General features: G+C 42.2%; 2 protein-coding genes across 6 annotated transcripts in view; one reads left to right on the forward strand and one right to left on the reverse strand.

The window, feature by feature from the left end:
* The window catches only part of USP3 (ubiquitin specific peptidase 3), a 43,923-nt gene extending 38,227 nt beyond the window's left edge, over window positions 1-5,696 (reverse strand). Inside the window, exon 1 of one of the 3 annotated variants that reach the window (XM_069797958.1) lies at window positions 5,330-5,696. In XM_069797958.1, coding sequence (XP_069654059.1) covers window positions 5,330-5,420 — 91 coding nt within the window. In that variant the 5' untranslated portion in view covers window positions 5,421-5,696. Of the gene's footprint in view, window positions 1-2,440; window positions 2,602-4,553; window positions 4,906-5,329 lie in introns of those variants that run through there. The other 2 variants (XM_009930764.2, XM_069797959.1) reach the window with 2 other exon arrangements.
* Window positions 5,245-24,488, forward strand: part of CA12 (carbonic anhydrase 12) — a 50,858-nt gene continuing 31,614 nt past the window's right edge. For 2 of the 3 annotated variants that reach the window (XM_069797966.1, XM_069797967.1), the window contains exons 1-2: window positions 5,245-5,405; window positions 10,398-10,549. In XM_069797966.1, the coding sequence (XP_069654067.1) occupies window positions 5,386-5,405; window positions 10,398-10,549 (172 nt within the window). In that variant the 5' untranslated portion in view covers window positions 5,245-5,385. Of the gene's footprint in view, window positions 5,406-10,397; window positions 10,550-24,488 lie in introns of those variants that run through there. The other variant, XM_069797968.1, reaches the window with a different exon arrangement.

Consider the following 24,488-nt stretch of genomic DNA (forward strand, 5'->3'; position numbering starts at 1 on the left):
AAGGAAAACAAGGCTGAGTCTGAAAAAAACCAAAATCTAACAAGCTTTACTTAAAAAAAGACAGCCAGGGAATTAATTTAAGGAGATATAACAACCTATAAAGTCTGCAGAGTTACTAACAAGCATTCCTGCCTTGCAGTGACCCAGAGAAACGGATGAAAGACTACCCAACTTTGAAATTAAGTGACTGAATTAAAAAAAAAAAGGTAAATTTTTTTACATACTTATTTTGTCATTTACATTTCAGAATAAATCTGGTAGTTTCCAGGCCAAATTAATTTTCCAGATGTAGGGTGATAAATAACCCTCATACACACAGACCATTAGGTCCACACACTGTCCATGAGCTTACCCTGAGTCTACAGCTGACTGAACAGAATTTTTCACAGGAAGAAGGCCCTACCCACCCTTCTCCAGTTTCACTGAGTTGTCTCTGCTTCTCCTTTACTCTAGTAAGAATGGAAGGAAAGAGGAAATTAGGACCTCTAGTAATAAAAAGGAAAAAGCAAAAGGAGAGACAAATACTCATGGAGATGGAGAAGAAACACTAACGAGGAGCTGAGATGAAAAGGAAAGCCAAGACAGTTAAAGTCTGTGTACCTGAGCTTTTACAGTGTATTTATTTTGGCACTGACTGCAACAGTCCAACGCCAAAAAACACAGTGGCAGAATGCTGTTACCTACCCCAGTGAAAAGAGAACAGTGTAACTGATTTAACTGAGAAAACAAAAACAAAAACTGAGGGGGGGGGGGGCAAACAACAACAAAAAAAACCGTCAAAAGCAGTCTGACCCAGTTCAGTCATGCTCTTGAAAGTTCTACTCGGCCGAAAACATTTGCTCTCACATATAAATGAAGTATTCAGTGATATTCAGGGTTATTCTGAACTAACTGAATTTACTAAGTAATTTAGTACATTACTTCAAACACAGAAAAAATGTCATTAATTCAGCACGTGGATTTCCACCATAATCATCGTTCACTAGGCCTCAAACAGCTTCCTCATGCTAGCTCTTCTCTGTACTTTTTATGGTCTCAGCGTCATTTGCAAATGCCACAATGTATGTTTCTGACCAACTGTGAAATTACAGCTCTTATTCAACAGAACTTAGAGTGCAAGAAACAGATGCCAGGCAAATATATTTAGCATTTACAGGAAATACCAGTCTACAGCCAGAATTGCTCTTCAATATCTAACAAAATTATGTTATTTAAGAAAAAAAATGTATTCAGCTGACAGTGAGCTGGAAAGCAACAGTTTTAAGCATACTTCAGAAGTACAATTCTCCTTTACAAAAATAAAAATATAAATCACCAAGTCTCCCTTTCAGCAGACACAATCCTATCTGTCTGCAGTTGTTCTTCTAAAGAAAGAACTTCAAATTATACAGTGAACAATCAATGAGTTCAGTGAGAACTAATGAATCCTCAACCACACAGAAAATAAAAGTTGGAAAAACACTTCAGACTTGCACAGGTGTGCTTAGAAGATTGCAATCTCACTTAGGTGAGGCATGAATCCCTGCGGTTTCATGAGCCTATTAAAAGTTGTTGAGAAATACCACATCTGAGCTGTTCCAGAGTACTTTTCATAATTACATGATTTGCACAACAGTGCTGAAGGTGTGGCACATCATACAAATTCAACTGATTCAGTCTGTGACACTTTGCAGTCTTGCCAATGCCTCCAGCTACTCTGCTTCCAACTTCAGCAGAAGCTTCAGAAATTAAAGTGCATTGAAAGACTGCACTGTAATTGGAATTAGCAGACATCTGCATACAGTATTTCACGTGACAGCACTGATTAAAAGCCATTTTCAGTTTCTGTACAATTTCTACATTATATATTCATCTCCTCTCTTCTCAAATGCCCCATTACAGTAACAACAAAAACAAACTGCCTCTGGATCTGCAAAAAGGCATTCTGTGCTCTCTTTTGATAGTCTTAGAGCTCCTCAAAGCAAATGCGTGCCGCTTTCTGCATCACTTACTGTACAGAGCACGCTTGACCGGACTAAATGCTCAGGGGAAAGCATGCCATTTTCTAAACAGGAGTGCTTAAACTCTCAGGCTTCCAAACTACATAACAGTAACATAACAGACATTCTAGAGACACATTAAAATGAACATACATCATTACTCTTTAATTTGGAGCAAAAACATTCATACTTGGATCAACACACTTGTCAATGCTTCCTCTCACTACTTTTTTTAAGTCTTCCTTCATCATAAGGCCTCCATAACAACTCTGTCAGATAGCTTCAAGGGGAACTGATTTAGGCCAAAAGAGCAATTCAGGCTGGTGCACATGCTCCTCTGATCAATTCCCTAACTTCAGTAAAGCTAGCTTCCAAATATCATCAAATGCAACACCCCTCCATTATACGATGACACAATATTCAATATCAAATAACAATATTCCAAAATGCCTCCATATTACCTTGTGAAGTTAATGTTGCAATCAGGAGAGTTTTTGTGGAGAGGCGAGAAAAAGGTACTTAACCAACAGGCATCACTCAGCATGACAATTCCAGCTCCTTAAATCGCAGAAACGCAAGATAATGATAAAAATAGCCACTGGCAGTCTCAACCAAGAACTCACTCTCCAACCTATTCTGCAATGTTTTGCTGTCACTGGCAGGTCATGTGACTGCCAGAAAGCTTCCTGTATCAGTATCTTCACTTACTCTCCTTTTCTGGAAAGGTCAGCAGCAACGCAGAACAGGATTGACAACAAGTTCTGAATCATTTTGAGACAACGTGCTTGATGAGAGATGCCTTATTATTACAGACTGCAGAAAATTACCTTCTAAATATTTTTCTCCAACTGAGGCAACACCACCAACAAAAACAACTAAGCCCACAGAACCTGAGAAAACACAGCATCAAAAGCAACAGAAAATGCATTACATTGACAAGATATACATGGCATTTTCTCTCTTTAATTTTATATTACCAAGTTGCAGCAAAACCAGAAAATAAGAAATTGTATTTATTGTGAATTGACAGAAACAAGTATTACACATCTTTAAAAAAAATTAATCTCACTAAAATGAGCACCAACAAGAAAGAGACAGTACTCTATATACCATTAGGGAGCTAATGTAACAATAATCACATATCACTAGCTGGAACTGAAAAGGGAGGCACTACATTTTACTATACTAGTAAGAATGCAAAATTCATTTTTAAAAAGAACAATTTTCATTTGCTTTAAATTAACAAGAGCCTGCTATTTGTTCATTGGAATGTTCTAAATTCAATGCACCTACCTTTTTCTCTATCCACTTGTTAAGAATTCAATAGTTATCTATGTGAGTATTGTGTGACTCATTATCTTAATTTTCTTAAAAAGCATAGCAAACAGAGACACTGCCCTAGACATGGTATCCTCATCAATCTATTCAGCTCCCCAAAGTGTCCGGCACGTTCTTCCTGCCTCCCAGCTGTAATAAATCAGTTGATTGCTCAGCAACTGGCTCTCCCTGTAAGTGCTGCTTTGGGAAAAACACCTCTGAACAACAAAGAAAAATTTGTTCTAATTGCTGAACTTCTTTGTTGAGAAGCAGCATGCCTAACAGGGTCCTGTAGCTGTAAACTGGCTAATTTTTGAAATTGGAAAGTCATATTAATACCTGAGCATGTATTTTTAGTTTTGACAATTTTATCTTTTTAAAGTTCTCCAAAGGGTGGTTCCCTACTGCCATATGCTTCTGGTTGACAACTTTGCTTACCCTTGATACTCTGAAGATAAGAGATGGACCTACGGAGTTAGACTTCTTGTCATTAATTTTTTTTCAGTAAAGAAACATTAGGGACAACAGATTTTCCTATACTCCTCCTTTCCTTCAATCATTCTCCACATTATTCCACTGTAAAGTATACTCCCTCTAAAATCAAAAGCATTACAGAGTAAAATAACTGGTTTTGCCAAAGGAAGCAGCGGCACTACCACACCTTGGCTCCAGGAAACTGCAATCAGGGAAGAACTCAAGTAAGCAACAGCCTTCCCACACGAAAGCACTAATACTGCAAGACAAAGGACAACCATCTTTCCTTTAAAAAAAGGAACACCTTAAAATATATCTAGGGTTTTGGCGCTCCTTGATCAGTCATTCCCAAATGAGGCTTTCTCTCCGGTGCCCATAGGCACAAGTCACGCTGCTGCTCAAAGTGGGGCCTACTTCCTACATTAAACACACTTGGTCATGTCTACTTCCATACCGAGCATTAACTAAACACATTACAGTTACAGCAAACAAAAACACGTACCAAAAATGACAGCAATCATCTGCAGTTATTTGTGCAGAAGCGTGCGATAATCCATTAGAAAGCTAAATTTAAAACACCTTGGGCATGGCACCTTTAAAGGAAAAGCCCCCGAACAAACAAGATCATGAGAGGGACACTACTGAAGACAGGATAAATTTCAAAGACGGTAATTTGCATTACTAAATCAGTGAGCAAAGTACTAAAAAAAGATGACCTCTACACTCCTACGGACCCACACAGCACAGTAGCTGAGCATGACTCCCAGACCCCCCACAGACCACCTTCACTGAGCTGCTCCGTGGATCGAGGGGGGGGCCCACGCGTCACCTTCAGCCTCGGCAGTCCAATTACAACTACACTCTCCAAAGCTCTTTCAAAAATGTATATTAAGGAAAAAAAGTCATCTCAGACTGATTTAAAGAACACACTGACGCTGCAGCAGCCACCAGCTCCTCTCCTCTCCGCCCCGGCCCCCGCGGCCAGGCTTCCCCTGGGCAGGGCGAAGCACGCAGCTCCTCCGGCAGACAAAAGGAGCCAGGAGCCGCGGTCTCGCATTCCTCCGCGCTCGGCGGGGCTGGGGGCGCCGGCCCCTGGCGAAGACAAAGTCTGCTGCCCGCCCCGGGCGGACCGGCCGGCCGCGCTCCCGCACCGGACAAAGCTGCGCAGGCAAGGCCAGGGCCGGGGCAGGAGCGGGGGCTGCCCGCCCCCGCCCCGAGACATGTGGCGGCCGCTCCGCGGGGAGCAGAAGGAGTGGAAAGATTAGCGCAGCGGCGTCCCCCGCCGCCCCACAACGCCCCCGGAGAGGAGATCCCGCGGGGCGGCCCCCGCCGGGCTAGTGGGGCCGGGGCAGCCTCCCTCCCACGTACCCCCGGGCCCTCCCCCGGCCGCGGGGCACCGTCCCGCCGAGGGGGCAGCGATGCCCCGCGCGGCCCGCGCCGGCCGCGGGGAACAAAGGAGCGGAGGGGCGGCGGCGAGAGGCGGCCGGGGGCCGCGGGGCGGCTGGGCCACCTCAGGCCGGGAGGGCCGGCGCAGGCTAGGCCGCGCCGGGCGCACTCACCGCTGCAGCACCAGGAGGAGGGCGAGCCCTGCGGGAACTTGGCCGAGTCGGGTGCGATGCAGACGCTGGAGCCGAGGTGCGGGCACTCCATGGCGGGCGAGGAGGCGGCGGGGCGGGCGGGAGGGGGGGGGGGGGGCGCGCGGCGGGCGGCTCCTCGCGGCGCTACAGCAACGGCGCCCCGCGCACAACAGCCATCTTAGGGCCAAGCTCGCGATCCGCGCGCCGGGCTTTGCGGGCAGCCGCCCTCCCGTCCGCGCCCAGCGGCTCCCTCAGCCCGCCTCGCCGCCGCCCGCCGGGCTTTCCGAGGAGCCGGCCTCCCGTCCGCCGCTCCGCCCGCCGCGCTTTCCGCGCTGCCGCCGTCGCCTCCTGTCCGGGCGAGGCGGAGCGGGCGGCCGCCGGTTGCTGTCGCGCGTGGCGGGGGAGGCCTGGCGCGCCACGCCACGCCCCGCCCCGCCTCCCCCGGGCGCGTGCTGTGGGTGCCGCGCGGGGCTCGCTCCCGGCGGGGCGCTCGGTTCCCCGCGGTCGCCGCTTGGGGGGGGGAGAGAGAGAGGCCCCGCTCTTGCAAGGCCGGCGTGCAGCCGCTGGGGTCGCTGAGGGGACGCGCAGGCAGCCCCTGCGGAGGCCTGCGGCGGGCTGGGCTGTTATCGGGTCCTGGCGAAGGCCAGCGGTACGGCGGAGCTCTGTCCCTCCCATCTCCTCGTTCGAAACGTCTGACAGCTCTCTGCCGCAGGTGTCCGCACCGAAAGGCAGTGCCGGCCCCACGCTCTCTCCTGGTGGTTACTTGGGGCACGAATCGCAGACCCGAGCGCAGGCTGGGGCAGCCGTGCGGCCGCTGCCGGGTCTCCCTGCGACGGGCACGTCCCACCCCACGGCGGGCCGCAAGGGTTCCCGTGCGCTCCGCTCACAAAAACGGTACGGCTCTGCGTACGTGGTAAGGCAGGTGCTGTGTTCAAGCCATCGGTTCCTTACCATGCACAGCCGATGGCGTACCCTTCCTTCCTGAGCTCTGCCTTCAGCAGCTCCGTGGTTTAACTTCTCCCCAGAGACAACGGGCAGTCGTGGTCATCTTGTCTCTCTGCTGATTAGTTGCAAATACCTTCGCCTCACGCTTTTTTTTAAAGAGTTACCTGGCCTCGAATTTAGCTTGTTACTGAGTTTCCCACTCTGTGGCTGTAACCTTTAAGTTCAGCAGCAGTAGAAGTACAGATGTGGTCTTACAGCTTTTCCAGACAACGTAGAGTTAACAATTGTACGGCTCAGCAGTTTGCGTGCTTATGCTGGATCAATACAAATGTTGTATTGAAAATACTCAGTTCCTTTTCAAACGTAGCAAGTAAAGTCCGCCACCACCGTAATACCTGAAAAAGTGGGGATTTTTTTAATCTAAGGAACTGTGACTCCTCCTGCATATTAGGAGTTTTAGACATTTTCTCTTACCATAACTAATGGGAGAAATACAATTTTGCCACTAGTTTTGCCCACTGTGTGATCTGCATATACACAGAAAAAGCGTCTATCTCCATGTATTTTACATGGCACAGCACTATTTCATAGAAGATTACTTTAGAAATTGACAGTTCTGTATGGATTTTCAGATGAGATAATATCAAAGATGTCTTCGTGGTCACAAATCTCCTTGGCAGAACGCTGTTCTTTACCCTCTTTGTTCTTTTTCACTGTGTTTATAGGGGGGGAAATTGAGAGCATGAAAGATCCAGTTTTCCACAGCATCAGAAACTACTTCAACTACACTCAGTGCAGTTTGTATTTCTAGCTGTGTAGTTAGAAAGAGAATTAGTTCATCAATACCCAACTGTGAATTAAATGGCTGCAAATGTTATCTTGACACAAAACCGTGGTGCTTCCTTACATATTCCCCGTCCTTCAAAACTGTCAGTTTGATCAATCAGGTAAGTAACATACCCAACATATATTTTACAGGTTCTACAGAAAGCATGTATTTGTATAGTTTTCTAACAAATACTGTATAAATAGAGAAAAAAATGAATTGGGAGGACAGAATTTTAAAAATTGTTTCATACAACACAACTTTGATATACACCTAAGAATCACTTATACAAGTTTAAGGAGCAAAAAGGTGGTCAGGTTAGCATGTTTATATATTAGCCAAGGGGTCCTTTTGTTTCTTCTCCACCCTCTGCCACAATGTATAACAAAGACATACATTAAATTAAAGCAGCAGTTTGACTGCAGTTGCTTTCTCTCTTTTCTAACCAATGCACACATTTAATTCTCGTCATGCCCCACCCATCCTTACACACAAACGATGAGAAAGAAACCTCAACTGGATCTGCCCTTCTCATTTTCCGCTACGTAGCAGTGTCACTTGGCCGTCTCTCAGTAGTCTTTTGCAACCAGAGTTTAACCAAAACAGTCAGTCCTTATCTCACTGTGTGGATTGTTAGTAGTATATTTAGTCTTTCAGAAATAAAGAGCTGGTTAACAATGATTAAATATGGTAAAATAAACATGTTTAAATACTTTTAATTATCTGCTTTCATTTTAGCACTCCCATTCATTACTTTACAGTTGATACAATATACCTGGAGAGGAGAACCAATTCCTTTCCTAAGTAAACAAAACCAGGGCGTCCCAAAAGAACAGTATGGCCTTGCACAGTCACTGGAGTTGAACCCCTGCCACTATGAACTACTACATCTCTACCAAAGGCAATGTATTGAAATCAGTAGAGCTACAATACCTTATATTAGAACAGTTCTTATAAGCATAGCCATGTTGGAAGAGTATCTTCTGGCAAGATACTACTAGATCCAAGTACGAAGTAAGAGTCAATAGGAGACTGCCATCTTATTTCCCCAAGCCCCTCATGGACTTAACAGAATAACAGTCTGAATGGGGTAGCAGATAGTGTTACTATTTTGGTGGGGATGGGGGGGTGGAGTGCTAGTAGTATCTTTAAAAGAAGATGAAGATGAAAAGGCATGATCCGTTGCAGTAAAACTCTAATAAACATTAGCGGACTGTGAAAGACATCCTCAAAAATGTCTAGAGATATAAGGCCTATGTACTGCTTTCTCTTAGAGTTCCTCTTTTTAGTCCAGAAGGCTGCAAACTTGCAGACTTCTCAAAGAAAAAAAAAACATATAACTTTGGTTTAATTTAAGAGGCCTGTGATCACCATCTATTACCTTTATTTTAAGATGCAACTGTTCAACTTGCAATATAACACACAAAGAAAAAATGTCCTTTCTCCCCTGCTGTGAAGTTATTAAGATCCCTTTTAAAAAAGTGCTTGGAGTTGCAGGAGATTGGGAGGGACTGCATAACTCTGCTAAGCCCAGCATCTCCTAGAATGACAGACATCAGTTATAACTTCTCTGGGCAGCATTTAGCTGTGAAAAACTACTAAATAAAAAGGTGTCAGCTTACCAAGATAGGCCCTTCATCTTCCATCCCTGATGTTTCATGTTTAGGGGCCAAACCCATCCACACTGTGACACCTTGTTCCTTTGCAAGATAATAATGGAGTTTTATTCCTCCTTTCATTTGTGGGTTGACAGCCGTTTAGTGAAACTCTTTTAAAAGTGTAATTTTGTCCAAACACTTGCATGTTTCTTGTTTTAGTTGCCATGCCCACAGCAAATGTGGTAGCCTTTAAATTTATCTTTGGTTGCCAAGAGAAATACTCAAGTAAGGATGACTCAATCTGTTCGGGAGTCATGATGCATAGCAGTTAGTTATCACATATGTGAGGATGCATAAGGACAATTTAGAAGAGTAATAAGTATATTTGTAATGCAGCCTCTTTGCCTACTGAAAAATAATGGATCAATAATGCAATTCTATGAGCACTTGGATCTCAAAAGCACTACTACAACAAGTTTAGTTTTAAGTGGCTTGCAGTGAGGCATATATGTTGAATGCAGAGGAAGACTGGAGTAGAAGCTCTGGGTATATTTTCCTTTTCAGTTTGCTTTTTCAGTGCAATTTCTTGAGCACAAATCCCTTGATTTGGAACTGGAGTCCCATCTCTTGCTCCCATCTTTCCTCAGATCAGAGTAATTTAGATGATAGCTAAAATAAATTCTATAGGCATGCTCACAATGAGTGCAATCAGTGCAGAACAGGAGCCTGTGAATTAGCATTATAAATAAGAAATTTCTATTTAATATAGCACATCATCATCTCTACTACAACAGAGCTATTCCACACAACATCCTCTTGTGGAATATATGTAGTCATCCATCTATGCTATAGGCTCCATCTGAAAGCATCTGAGCTTACACTTTGGCCCTGAATTGGTAGCTTGCATATATGCTAACAATTTACAGTGGGGAAGTTTGCTTGGAGGGTTCTTTAGTTCTGCTGTATTTCTCAGAAATAAAATCTGTGGTCTTAAATATTTGAAAACATTAACTTGCCTCCCTTGTGTATGTATTGTGATATGGTCTAATGATGCAGTAGCATAATTTTCCATGTGATCTTGGCTTCCTTGAAAATCACTAGATGAACAGCACTCAATGGATCAACTGAAGCAGCTTGTTGCCTTAGATGATTTCCTCATTTGCTATAGAAACTGGAGAGGATGGAATGAAGAAGGGACGACGCTGGAGGAGTGGAATGAATGCTAGCCTGAAGAACTAGAATCTAATTCAGTCTTTGCCAGACAATTCTTGCATGCCACCTGGCAAGTTATTTAAACCGATTTTTTTACTAAGTAGATCTGTTTGCTTAAGTTAGAAGTCTAACCTCCTTCTCAGCTACAGCTGAGGAAAAGAGGCCAGCTCTGCTCAGAGCACACATTTTGGAGTCCTCCTGTCTCTATGGCTAAACATCCATCCTCAATTTCTAGATTAAAGGCATAGAGAGAATATCATCTCCCATGGCAAGTTTCTTCTTTTCTAAGTGGTAAACTCAGAATGTGTGGAATGAGATTGGCAGATGCCCTGAACACTCAACTGGAAAGGATATTAGCAAGCCTTTTGCTCTGAACACACAAAGCAGTAAACACATTGAAAACACTACATGCCAATGCAGACCTAGCAGAAACTTGATAGACTGGGCTTTCACCTCTTATTTCCCAAAGGTGTAAAAGTGAAACATTCAGGTATGATGGTGATAACAACGGAAACTACACAGAAACCCACCACAAGGAAATGAATTCTTTACTTAGTGCAGATGCAACTCTGAGGCAGACAACTGGCATGGAAAATATCAACAGAAAGCATCAGAATATATGTAAGTTCTAATACAGGGTCTCAGCTTAAGAAAACCTTTACTAGAGGCTGGCCTAGCAGCTCTGCGACTTATATACCATCTCTGCAGCGGACAGAAGCTTAGCTGCATGCATCTGTGTATGAAACTATGCTACAGCACATTAAATACCACAAGCACATTTCCGGCAGCATGTTGTCTCATTAACAAATCTACTTCCATTTCCTGCACGTCCTCTGAAAATAAAGGTCACACACTTATTCGGTGTTTGATCATAACACCACAAGCGACTCCCTTTACAAGGTTCAAAATTCTTCTCTAAAAGGCGAGATGCCCAAGATGAAGGACAAAAATTTAGAACTAGGCAAATGACCAGAGCAAGCATCTGTGACAGTATTTAGAACATAACATTAAAGAGTGTAAATAGGCATGACTCCCTTCAAAGCACGTCCACGACACTTCTGTACACATACCTTGAGGGGGCGGTGTGACACAAAGTATTGTGCAAAGGTACCAGGTAGTGCCAAAGGACAGAAGTGTTCTTCATTCCCCGCTGCTTACACTACGTGAACTTCTACTTCCATTGGATTAATGGTTCTCTTCAGTGCTAAGGACAGATCTCCCATTTCTTAATGAGTTGCTTCTTGTGGGGAATAACGTTGACTATAGCAGTACAATTGTATTAGGCCGATATAGATTCCATCAGAGCAGAAGATTACCTTTTTTTAAGTCTAATTCAAGTATGTACCTGAGGTCTACAGAGCAGCTGTGCTCCCTAAAACACACAGAAAAGAAGGAAACTGGCCAAAGAAATTGCATGCTATCAATAGGATCCATGTGGCCTGGATTGTGTACAAACATGCACACACACATATATATGGGGTTTTTTTTCCTTGTATATTTTCCTCTGCGTATGTATATATATATATATGTTTCTCTAGAAGAATGTCCCTTCACACAGTCAGAACTACGGATCAGATTCCCCAGGTGGTATACACCAGAGTTGTTCTATTGAGTCCAGACTAGCTGAGAAGCTGCCTTTGTTTCTTTCAAATGAAATCAACAGGTTGTTTCACTCTTCCTCCAAGCCCATGAGTCAGAATGGGCCAAAGGCACAATTCGTTAATGTGTTACTGTCACATGTCCTTTTCCACAGTTTATGTTTGCCCAAAGAGATCGAGCGGTTTCTGGGCCTTGACTACAAACTGGTATTCCATGAAGTCTATTGTAACAGATCTGATTTTCCCATTGCTGAGCATGCTTGCAAAATCCAGTTCCTAGAAGTAGACATTTTGGAAAAGGTATTTTGAGGTGATGCAGTCCTCTAGACTGGATACTCCTCTGCAGGAAACAAACAGCAGGGTAGTATTAAAAGTATCTGAAATATTCTTGTCATTTGCAACAGTGTTAAGTATGCTAAATGGGAATGCAAAAAGTGGGGAAACCTGCTGCAGCCTGATCTCCCAGATGAGTGAGTTGAAATCCTGAGGACATGGCTCTAGTTCCCTGTATTCTGAGAGCTGTAGCTGGGGAAAAGAGAGCAGTAGTAGAAGGAAGAGAGTAGTGCAACAGACAAGCAAAGAAAAACAACAGATATGAATATGATCTTCTAGTGCTTTGATTTCTGAAAGCCTATGCTAATTTTACATCACTTTTCCAAGGATTCCAGAAGCATCCTATCAAACAAAGGCAAAGCTTTAACTCTGATCCAAACTTTGCTTTGTCTGCATTATCACAGCCTGGTCACAATGCAAGGTATAAATAAAGATGAATGTGACTATTCTGTGTGGTGGGTTTTTGAACCAAGGGAGATGTGAAAAATAAATGCTACAAATAAACTGAATGGGTTTTAAATTTTCCACATTGCCTTCTTAATGTGTTATTTGTACAGATGAAGGGTTATTTTAATTCATGCTTTAAACAAATGCCTGAAAGTTCTCATATGTCTGGCAGCTTTCAACACCACCTTCATCAATTGTTATACTGTCCTCCAGAGTCTGTTCAGTAATGCAAGTGCATCAGGGTGACATCTAGCAGTATTATTTCATCTCACTGGCATTTAGCTTTTACTGTAATCAGTTATGTAAATTTTATATTATATTATTTCCAAATTTAGTCTTGAAAATATAATAATGATTCTGTACTTGTGCTTAAGCTACTTTTAAGATCAGCAGGCTTTATTTCATCCTATCTTAATCAAAATAGAACATTTTATAGCCAACATAACTAATTTCTCTTCATCACAACTGAACAAGGCTTACTCACTAATTTTTGGCAAACAAGGGGACTACAAGTATATTAAAAAAAAAAAAAAAAGGCAGCTCATTTTACATACTGTGTTAGAGCACAGAGAACTCCCAAACATCCTGTTGAAACAAAACCTAGTACTACCTATTTGCCTGGAAAATGTGATAGCCTATCCACCTATCTGTTTGATCAAGGAAGAAGAAACTGTTCAAAAGCACTGGAGTAATTCCAGAACCTAAAAATCACTAGTACTATTTCTTATGTCACATGGGGCAAAACCATAGATGGTTCTAAGCCACAAACACTGCATGTTTAAATGACACACAGGTTTTCAATTTCACTGCTACAATTAGCTTGTTAACAGTCTAAGGAAAATAGAAAATAATCCAGTCACAAAAATTAAATGAAGAATTACTCAGATGATAATCTGGGAGGATTGGGAAGAGAATGAGATGGTACAGAATGATACTATTTCAGATAAAACTCAGGAATCAGAATGTGAAATCTATTTGCCTGTGAAAAGGACATGTAAAGAAAATATTCTAAAAGCAGTGTTTAGATTAATTTCTAAAGTTCCATTCCAAACACTTAAAAATGGTATGACAGAAAACTCCCAGGATGAACTGGGTGAACTAATATGACTTTTTTCACCTCTAACATCTGTTATTTCCATGTAGAATATTACTACAGTAAAAGTATCATATGTATCTGTGAACTGTAACTGTACACAAATAATTTCACTTTTCCCTCTGTATTAAACTGTTGATAGCCAAAATACTCTACAAGCTATTTTTGCTTCTTTGTTTGCTGTAAGCTACAAAGGCATCCCACCTGTCCCTCTGCTGCATGTACTTGCTTCTAGTTTTGTACAAAGAATTTTGTACTGTACTGCGCACGTATTAGATCTTGGTTCTACTTTACTGACCACAAGGAACTGTAAATATTAACACAAAAGGTGCCAATGTCTCCAAGCATTTTGATTCTGAAGTGTTTTGACTCCAAAGCAAGTATCCCTGGGAAAAACTTGCCAATGTACACAAAGACAGTATATACACTTCACTGATAATTGCGTTGAGTAAGACTTGTTAGCTCACAAATAGCAGCATTTTATCCTGATTGGAGATCAGCTCATTACCAAGGAAATAGGCATTTTCTTGACATGTCACTAGGATTATATTATTTGTTATTACGTTATTCTTCAGGCTCAGTTATTCACAATGTTGAGTAGCAATCTGAATTGTGAAAAAGGAGACCATTGGTTCTGATTTCCTTTCCTCGCTCCCTTCGCTTAACATCTGCTAATTCAAGGACTGAACAAGGCCTTCCGGAATTTTTCTGCTCTAGCTGGAACTTGCAACTGAGATGCCAAAATACAGTGAGAGGGAGATACCCAGCTTGTTCTGAAATAAGCCACTGGGATGCCCTATGAGCAGTACTAGATCTTTCAAAGCGGTCTTGCTAAGCTCCAAACACCAAACTGATTTTCTCCTTATAGCAAAGGGTGAATGTGCCAATGGCTATTCAGTGCCTTAATCAAAGAGGTTCTATGAACTACTGACACAGTGAAGAATTTTGAAGAACAGAGATGTAGCTGAGTTTTTTGGGATTTTGACTTGCTTCACACTAAATATATTTTTAATCATTTAAATGCATGGCATTTTGTAAATGGGGAGGATCAGGAAGTTAGTACGTAGCGTGATACAATTCACATTCAAGAAAATTATCTGAAGACCTTTTATAGAATTTTAAATCTGCAATGCCTATTATTTTTTTCACTCAGAGCCTTGTACAATTAGACTCAATATAAGTAAGGCAACTGTTTAAAAATATTTACGGGTCTACATTACTACTTCTCTACCTGGTAGACTCTAGAATTTACCCAAGCTGATTTCTGTAATGCCTGTGTGGCCAAGAATTTATGGTGCACCATGAAAAATGATTTACTGGCACTCCCTCAGGAAGTGCTTAGTAACTCATGCACGCTCACATAATGCAACCATCCCCAATCCACTGTGACACTGTACCACATTAACACGTATTTCTGTATGTTCAGAGATTTGTGTGTCTAAAAGAATCTAAGGTGACACATAACTGCAGTAAAAGCTTTCCTTACTATAATTCCCTTTTGTTAAAAGTGTGCTTTAATAGCAGGGACCCAATAGATGTTGCAGTCAGTAGATGAGTAAGCTTGGTAAGACCTGCTGCATTTTGTGGTCCCTCCTTGCCCCATCACTAGTCACTTAAAGATAGTTAAGCAGCAACTGCATAACTACATTCTGATGTCTTCACTGATTCATATATCCCTATCAACAATATTCCATATTTCTTTTGAACCACTTCCCACGGTTCAAACATACAAGCAACGTAAAATAGGCTAAAACCAGATGACTAATCACTATCTCTGCCTTCTGCATGTTAGCAGTTTTGTAAAGTAGCAAACAGCTGAAAAAATGATGCAGTGATCTCATCATAGTGATCCTTTCATTAAATTATTATTGTTTCAGTAGAAGATCACTTTGTATGTTCAGTCCTAAAAATTACTGAAGCCTAAGCAATGTGAGACTTGACTGCTGTACCATCTCTATCCTAAGCATGGTATTTAAAGTAGGTAGAGACTGCCAGGCCCGCATTTAGAGCATAATGAGATTTTACTCTTGTAAACATGATTGAGTATCCAAGCCCAAGAAAATTATTAAACTTGTGTGGTGTGTAGTGTAGTGTAAAAATGGGCTTTTAATTCAGGACAGCTGGTTCTCCTTTGTCTCACTTAATGCCACTTCATGCAAGCCCAAGGGAAAATGGCAGGCTCAACATCTTTCAGGCCCATAAGGTCCAAAACTCTGAACTACAGGTTAACCAAGACATGCTTGATGATGGTAGGATAATTTTCTCTTGATGGGTAAATGTAACAGCTGTAGTAGATCAAAAAGCTGATCTAAATAGCCAGAGCATTTAGGTACTCATAAGCATGGCATGTAATCATGAATCTTGCTCCCAGATTCAGGGCTTAAGCTTTACACCATTGCTATTAGTATTTCTGCATGAAGATAAACCTTCTCATTACAGTCTTTCTCTAAGAAAACAGAGGTTAACAAGCCTGACTTCTCATTACAGCCTCTCATCCACATAGACAACACTGCATTTTGCCATTCCTAGGATAAGAGGCTGGGGCGGAGCCACTCCAGCCATGAAGACAGGAAGGAAAGAAAAGAAGTGAAAACAGCAACCTCCGTTGCTGGGCTGCTGATCAGTCTGACTCCAGACTTTGCCATACCCATCCCATCTCCTTCTGCCTAAACACCAACCATAGCCGCAACCAGACTGGTTGTCTGGGGTTGTGGCATAGGCATTTCTGCTGCCAGTAGGCTGCTATTCCAGGCAGCTATTTTGCTAATGTCTAGGGTCAACCCTGGCTGTTAATTGCATAAAGAGAACCGGTATGTCACCTTGTCATGTGGGAAAATGAGCAAATATTGTTGATGGTGCTGTAAAACCATTAGCAATATGAAACCACAATGTATCTATGTACAAGGAAGGTTAAGACTTATGACTACCTGCAGACTTCTTCCTGCAAGTATGTGCACTGTGTACTTTTTGTATGTGTTCTTGGCACATGCTGCTTATATTGTTTGCAAATTGTTCTGCTCTCAGAGAGACCTACAAACATTTCAGAGTTTTAGCAGTTTGAGGTTATATTTACTCAGATGGCTGCAAGTCATCAGGGATTGTGAAGATGCATCACTAAGGGCTGAAATTAAGGGATGATATTAAAAGTGAAATTAAAAACCCATCTGACTTACCGTCATGTGGACAGGTTTGTGCACCTACTGTGGACAAACTCTTCATGCGTTGCCTGTCAGTGAACAAGTCATTCCCATTCCCAGCAGCACCTCTGTAAGCAAATGGTTTGCAGCAGTTCACAGTTCTGTAATAAGAGAGGCTATTCAGGAATGCTTACAATCTACAGTCCTGGGTTATGCTGATCCCCTTTTATCCTCTTTGCTATGGTAATGTGGTTATTGCTATGTATGAAATATCACATTGTAGCTCTGGACACAAGACTGCTGCAGTGAACAAGCTGGTGGGAGAACTCCAACAGCTCCATGTTCCAGGGGCTGCATGAAAAACACCCTCGTGGGGAGGTTTCAAACCAGCAGCTGCACCACTAGTGCACTGCCTTCCCAAAGGGAGTACGGGCCAAAAGACGTGGACTCCCTGCATTCCTGGATGACAACATTTTTCAAGATTTTTGGAACATATAATATAAGCAGAATACATTTCATTTAAAACACACTCATTTTTCATGCTTTCATGCAAAGAATTGGCCCCCATTTCCTTTTCCCTCTTCCACCACTCCTAACTCCCTGGCTTTTGCAGTCACTATTAGGAGATTTACATTTCTGGAAAACTACAACACTGACTTCTTTCATGTTGACTTTTAAAGCCAACATATGACTGGCAAAGTTTACCAGCAAGACAAACAAGCAAGCTTTTTATGTCTCCAAAGCTAATAAAATACTGCTTGGAGCACAGCTTGCCTAGAGTTTCTGCATGAGCAGAGCTCATTCTGCAAGCCCAACATGAGGAGACAGCTATTTTAATCATCCTGTAGTAGCTTAAGCATAGGTTCTCCTGTTGATTTAGAACAGTCTCAATGCAGAACACAAAGCCATAAATACATCTGGAACTGAGGCTGAAGAAGAGTTAATAGTCATCTCTCTAGTTTTATTTTAAAATATACCTTTAGATCTCCTGATGTGTAGCAGACATCAGTGAGTCACTCCAGACAGCTTAAAGATATTTTGGAAAAACCTGTAAAGTGAGTTTTTGGGTTTGTTTTTCTTTTTCTTTCTTTCTTTCTTTCTTTCTTTCTTTGGTTTTTTTTTTTTTTTTTTTTCCCCAGTCGCAAGCAGACTTGGCTTAGTTATTTGGTTTTGTTTTGTAATAGAAGGAGAACTAGAGTTGCATAGAAGTTAATGAGCACATAACATCCCTCAGCCACATAGACACTCCAAGAGAAACAAAAGGACTTCTGGTCTGACTCTAGCCAGCCATCCTGTGTCGATGAAGCTAGTGGAGCGGTAACAAGGGGCCTTTGCATTCATCCTCTGTGTAGCAGCATCAACTGCAGTGAACTTCTATGCTCAGAGCAAAGAGCACAATTGCACCAGCGGAAGGAGGAAACAGAGCAGTGAGGCCCTTTTTCCGAGCATCCCCAGTTCATACTGCTTTATAGGTCTTGTTGGCTGCAATGTGGAAAGTATGCAGCATCTACAGATATTTACAAAGGGTAGAGACAGAAATTAAGCAGAAGGAAGTCAGTCACACAGTCAGAAACTGAAATCCAGCATGGGGACTCCTGGTACCCTGTCCAGATCACTCCCTTCTACACTGCCAGCTTAGAACCCAGACAAGGCCAGAACTGACGATGTAAGTATCTGAATGCCTGTCTTCCCTATAGCAAGACTTTTGTCTGGCTACTCCTTCAGTGTCTCACATTTAAGCTCTTGAGCCAACACCATGACCATGTATGGTGAATGAAGCAGACAGAGCAGAGGCCAGCAACAAAAATGATCCTGTTATTCTGAGGAGTATTTCTGGCAGGATCCAGAAGTACAAAGCAATGAGAAGAAAGCTGTGTTCCATCTTTAGCAGAATGCTTCAATTTGCTGTACTTTGCTTCTTGACTTGTTTGCTTGAGCCTTTTTTTAACCACACTTTAGGGCTTTCCAGTGTGCACAGACAGGACAAAAACAGTGACTCACAAGTGTATACCTATTATTTAGTTGTTATATAAAGACCACCTGAGAGCACCATGAATTCACATTTTAGGTTTGCTGGAAACTTTTGCTGGAAACTTGTTCTGGTCTGTTACCACCTTGCAGGGATCCTTTCTCATACCCCACACACAAGCAAATCCACAACATGTTTTTAAATGAGTATAGAGATGCCCTGTTAGTCACAGCAGTGACCACAGAAAAAATTTTGCCTTTGAGATTCTTTTATTATTTCATACATCTTTACTAGGTAACCTTTCGTAACAGAGGATACCATTTGTGCTTTTTATGTGGTGGCAGGGGTTACCATCCTGCCATGTGACGAGGAAATTTACCTGAGCCTATTTGAGATAACAATTCTTGTCGCACATTATTCATATAGTCATCACTTCTCCTCCATTCCCCCATTCAGTGACTTAGGTCCTCAGCTCCACTCTAACAATGGGGAAAGATCTGAGTCTCTGATAAAATGGAACCTAGGACACTCTGATAAATCAAAGATTGTAAGGAAAAAAGTGAGGGATCTTTCTCTAGAGGGATAGTGCCTTTATTTGGATAAACGCAACAGATGAAGAGAGCTAACACTTAATGCTTCTCTTCTACTTGCCTTACAAACCCCATTTTAATATGCTTCAGAAGACGTCACAGTGAAATATTCTCAACTTTATGCCCCATCATTATTGCTCAATTAGTACCACAACACAGCACCTCAGAAGAGATAGTGCTCTGAGCCAAAGACCAAAACAAGATGCCTCTGCTTTACAGAAGGCTCTGCAAATTCATGCATCTCCACACATTAGACTGGAAAAGTGGAAAGGGACTGCTGAGTGAGCTCCCCTCCCTTCTGCCCCCAGCCATGAGGTAAAGATGAGTTGCATAATGTAAAAGGACTATCTCTGCTTTTTTTCCAAGGAGGAAACTAAATGGTCATGCCCAGCACTCCTCCCAAAATTTCCATATTATTTTCTGGTAATTCTGCGGAGAATCTGGTACCCTACTGAGGCATGCTGGCGAGGGGGAAAAGGCAGCCCGGAGAATGCACTGATGCAGGAAATGGGAAGCAGGAACGTGGGCACATGGCACCCCAGCCCTTGAGTTACCAACAGTTGGCATTGTAATGACTGGCTCAGGCTCATTAAAGGAGCTTCTTGTTGAATTACTGGCAGAGAAGCAGGGAAGCACTCTGCTGTGCAGAGTGCTGACTCCCTGACCATGTCTTCAAAGCCCAGGATCCTCACCAGGCTGGCTGCCCTATTAGGGATGGGCTGCATTTGGTTTAAGCTGACCAGTTCTGTCCTCAGTACTCCCCCATCTACATCTAGGCCTTCAGCAAATTTTGCATCTTCCTGTTTTCTTTGCCAAACCCTAAAAAGGCAAACATTTCAACATTGCAGGGATGTAGCACAATATTAAAACACAGATTTCAATAGTAATGACTCAGGCTTAATGGCCTGGCTGCAAAGCTCATTTTCCTCCTGCCAGCTCCCTCTACCCTGCAGTTCACGTTTCCTAGAAGGTTGAATAGGTTTAGGAACCAACAGTGTATTCAAAACGGAGTACTTTTGACTACAAAAGGCTAGAGAGGCTATTATAATTATTTCGTATTTTCAAGCAAAAAACAATCCCAAATGTTGTTTACTGAAGATAGACAGCCAGCAGTCTTCCATAATCTTTGGGAAACTTTCCACAGCCCCACTGCAGAATGCTGGTGACTTAGAGAATGACACACCTAGGAGCAGTGTCAGTCACTCCCCTGAATGGGCTCTGGGAACCCACTCAAATACGAGGTGATCCTCATGTCCTGAAAGTTATATACGATGAGCCATGCCCTTGCAGAGCACGCAGCAACCATGGCCAGTCCCTACACCTACAGTTCATTATAAAGCAGCGTATCTACCTCAACCGTGTGACTGAGAACCTCTATTAAGTCATATTATCTATTAGCACCAAAAAGGTTAATGTTTAGCTTTGTATATACTCAGTTTGTTATTCATTGCATATATTCCCCACATGCAACTAAGCAGATACTTGACAGGTCTTTTTCTCAGAAACCAAATGTAATGCCTTGAAATTAACTGGCAATATATTTGGACTTTTGACTCGCATGCCAAGATTAGAAGTATTTCTAAATGGTGATAGTTACAGCCACTGTAAATACAGCATTCAGTCTGCTTCTTTTATGGGTGCTGCTTAACCTATTCTAAGCATCACAGTTGAGTCTACTGTTTAAACACAAGTAGAGTTTTCCCAACAGCTGGGACCCAAGGCCAAGTTGCTTTGCAGTCATATTTTACTGTAATAGTAATTTTACTGTAATACTGCTAAAAAACATACTCTGAACAAACCAATATATGCACTCAGAGGGAGTTTTAGTTCTGTGCCTGATGTGATCTTACATGCTCCTGTAAATCTGTTTGAGAGCTGACTTCAGGGAAGACAGGCTCTAAATCCGAATACTAGGTTGAACAGAAAAAAAGGTTGGGGAAATTGATTTGAATTTGTGTAAGTGGCCACACACAATCGTGCCTGGCCTTCTCATATGGGAAATCCTGGAGTGCTGCTCTGCTCAGTCTGCCAGTTACCAGCCCATTTAGCATATGCTTCAGAACACGCAAGAACCCTTGAATTTGACTTCACTGGGCTATTCCGCCACAGCAGAAATTTCTTCCATAAGGACATAATATTTTTGGGAGGGCAGATGGAAAAATCACTAACATACAGGGAATTTCAGAGAGGTAGAATATAATTTAGAGGGCAGGGCATTGGATTTATGAATTCCTGCTCTAACTCTATGGCTTGTAATGACCAGTGATCAGTATCTTGGTTTTGTGCATCATCCCCAATATGAAGGATTTTTTAAAAAACAGTTCTTACCTTCCAAACTTGCTGATGTAATGAAAATGAGGCAAGAACAAAATGAAGACACAGCAGGAAAAAATCTACCATTATGCATTGTGCCTCAGGACACACATTCAGTGCCTTTGCCAAGAAAGAGAAGGTTTTACTGTCCCCACAGTTTATCTGATAATGTAAGGTTCCCTTCAAAGCCTGATCTCTGCCAATAAGAAGTTAATGCATTTATCTTTAATAGCTAGCTACCTAGTAATGATTTTATATCTTGATGTATCCCTTCAAAAAAATTAAATGGATACGTCCATCTCCTCCTAGTTGTTTTATTACATATTTATTATATATTCCTATTCTGAGACACCCAAAATATTATTAACAAGTTGTTTTTTTAAGGGGTCCCCTCTCATACACACGTTTTCTGGGATCTCTTTGTCCTCATCTAGTGATTCCTAAGGTGCGAGTCCTAGTTATACAGCCAAGAAGATTAAATACTGATTTCCAGGGATGAAATTACAGCTATCCTTAGTTCCCACTTTCCAAATGCCTTTTGAAGAGTCATCGGATGCCAGCAAGATCCAACCTTTGGAACAGAGCAAAACATGTGCTGTTTTTGCAGGCTAATCGTTTGTCACTGGATGACAAATGCAAGACTCAAAATGAATTTCTGGGACTTCCACTAAAATTCCTTTTTGTACCCACTGGAGTGCTTCTGGGTTTCATTTTTAATTAAGAGTCACACTGAAGTGCATACAGACATATGCATGCCTGTGCAACACTGAGCCATAGGGCTCTAGCCACAAAAGTGCAACAGTAGAAACTACGGCACTTCAGCTTAGAAGGCAGAAAACAGATCTATGATCTCATCAGAGTAAGCTGTAGATTTCCAAGAGAGCTCTCCCATGGCTGCTCCTGTGTCTCCAGCTCCTGCCTGCCTGGCTGGTTGTGCCTCACCAACCAAGACCAGAATTCAGCTCCTGAAGTCAAGATATGTAGATCCAGGGCTTTGGGTTAGTCTCTCCTGAATTTAACGGACCACAAGCCCCTCCAGCTCTCTTAGATACGCTCCTATGGCCAAACATAAGTGAGGTTCAGGCCTTTGCACTAGGAAGGAAGGCAGAACTGGGATGGCCATATGTGACAATTGACAGTATGCAGTCCAGCATTTCCATCTATTATTGCATCTACCTATTCTACTGCTCTTGGTAAACCTCAACATATTATTTTGTACATCTAAACTGCTCATTAAAGAGTAACAACTGGTTCAGCAGCTGTCTGTGTTTTCATAAAAAAGAACTTGGCTATCACTAATTGCTTCTGTCAGTCTTGGATCACATGTAGGAAGCACTTGTAACCAGTCCTGTGACTGGAGCCAACTAGTGCAGGCTATTCCTACGGTTTTTACCTCGCCTGTGCACAGCATTGCAAGAAGGTGTTCCTAGCACTAATGTTTGGCTGTGAAAGGCAGACAGGCAATACCTAAGTAGGGTTACTAGGCAACCCTAGCAGGGTTAACTACTCTCAGCTTCATCTGCTTGTCAAACAACTAACTGAAAGTATGTGATCTTTCAGTAGGGTAGATATGATATAAGCAAAGATACTGAACAATTTCCTGCATTCCACAGTAATTTAGAAATGCAGTTTTGAGAGACTGAAAGGCCTGAAGGAAGATCACATCAAGGAAAGATGGAACTTGCCTGAGATAAAAATACCACTCAAAATCCCATAACATGGAAATGGCCAGTTTAACAATAGAGTGACCTTTCTAGGGGAGCCAGTGTCAAAAAGATGACAATGAATATTGAAGCTCTGAACAACCTGTTTTATCTACACAATTAGAGGCTCTGAGAGGATGAACTTAATGGCAGTGTGCACTAACATTTCAAACATAGACATCAAGGTTTATATTCCAGCATAGCTCAAACATGGAAACAGGACTCAGTTTAAAGATTTCTGTCTTGGGTCACTGATGCAAACTGCCCAACACCCAAGACTCCTCAAGCATTGTTAGGGTTTCTGAGACAACTAGACTACATCTGCCTGTCAATGCTGTGGCCTTGGCCTCCAAAATTCTTCAGACAGTCCTGGGGTTAGACCTTTTGTTTACACACAGCAGGTTACCAGTAAACCAGCATGTGTTTGAATCATCTGTGTCACAGCAGGCTGCAGCGGAGTCTTGCACCCACCCACTCTCACTGGGCCTCATTGCCAGTAGTCACCCCAACATCCACCAGCTCACAAACCCCGGGGGGTGGATGGGTGAACGGGTGAGATCCCACTAGATGGCAGTACGACCCAGACTGATTTTAGTTATTGCACACGTTGAGTTCATTTCTTATTTTGGATCCAACGGACTTTCTTGTTTGTTTTCTGTTTACAGTATGCATGGTGCTCCACAGTCTGTTTGTTATGGCCACTTATCCGTATGTTTGCTAAAATGTTTTTTAAAGAAAAGTACCCATGCAGTATCACCATCTCCCCTGACCTTTGACACTGCTCACATCAAAGCCTTCTTTTCCATTTTATTTCAGCTTCATCTTTGAAGCTAAACACACCAGGAAGAGGGAGTGAGGGTCAGTCAAATCATCATGAAATTTGCAAGTGAAAATTCCAAATGTACTCTCTTATGAGAAGGCCTTGTCTCATCCATTTAACGGGCTGGGATTATCAAATATTTAATAGTGTCACTTGTGCATATTGACTGATCAGCATCCAGGCTAACCAGCTTGCAATAAGATAAACAAAAAACATTCCCATTAACTTTGCAGAGAGCTCTAATAGGCACTAAAAGTTAACTCTCGTATACCTGCTCAACAGCTCATTTGTTGACACTCCCTGAGGAACATCTGAAAGCCCACATTCCCAGTCTGATTTCCTGCTAGAATAGATGACTCTTCATTTGATTCCTGCATAACTGGGATGATATGACCCTTTGCCATGCTCCAGCATGGGAAGCACTTTAGGAATTAATTTGCAAAAAAAAATCCACAAGATATAACAAGTAATATACAGTAATGGCTGTACAACATTTATTCCATGGGAAAAACACAATAGGGAATGCATAGTGAAGATAGGAAAAAAAAAAAAAGAAA

The sequence above is a fragment of the Haliaeetus albicilla genome, chromosome 12 (assembly GCF_947461875.1).
Source record: "Haliaeetus albicilla chromosome 12, bHalAlb1.1, whole genome shotgun sequence".
In the NCBI taxonomy this organism is placed as follows: Eukaryota; Metazoa; Chordata; class Aves; order Accipitriformes; family Accipitridae; genus Haliaeetus; species Haliaeetus albicilla.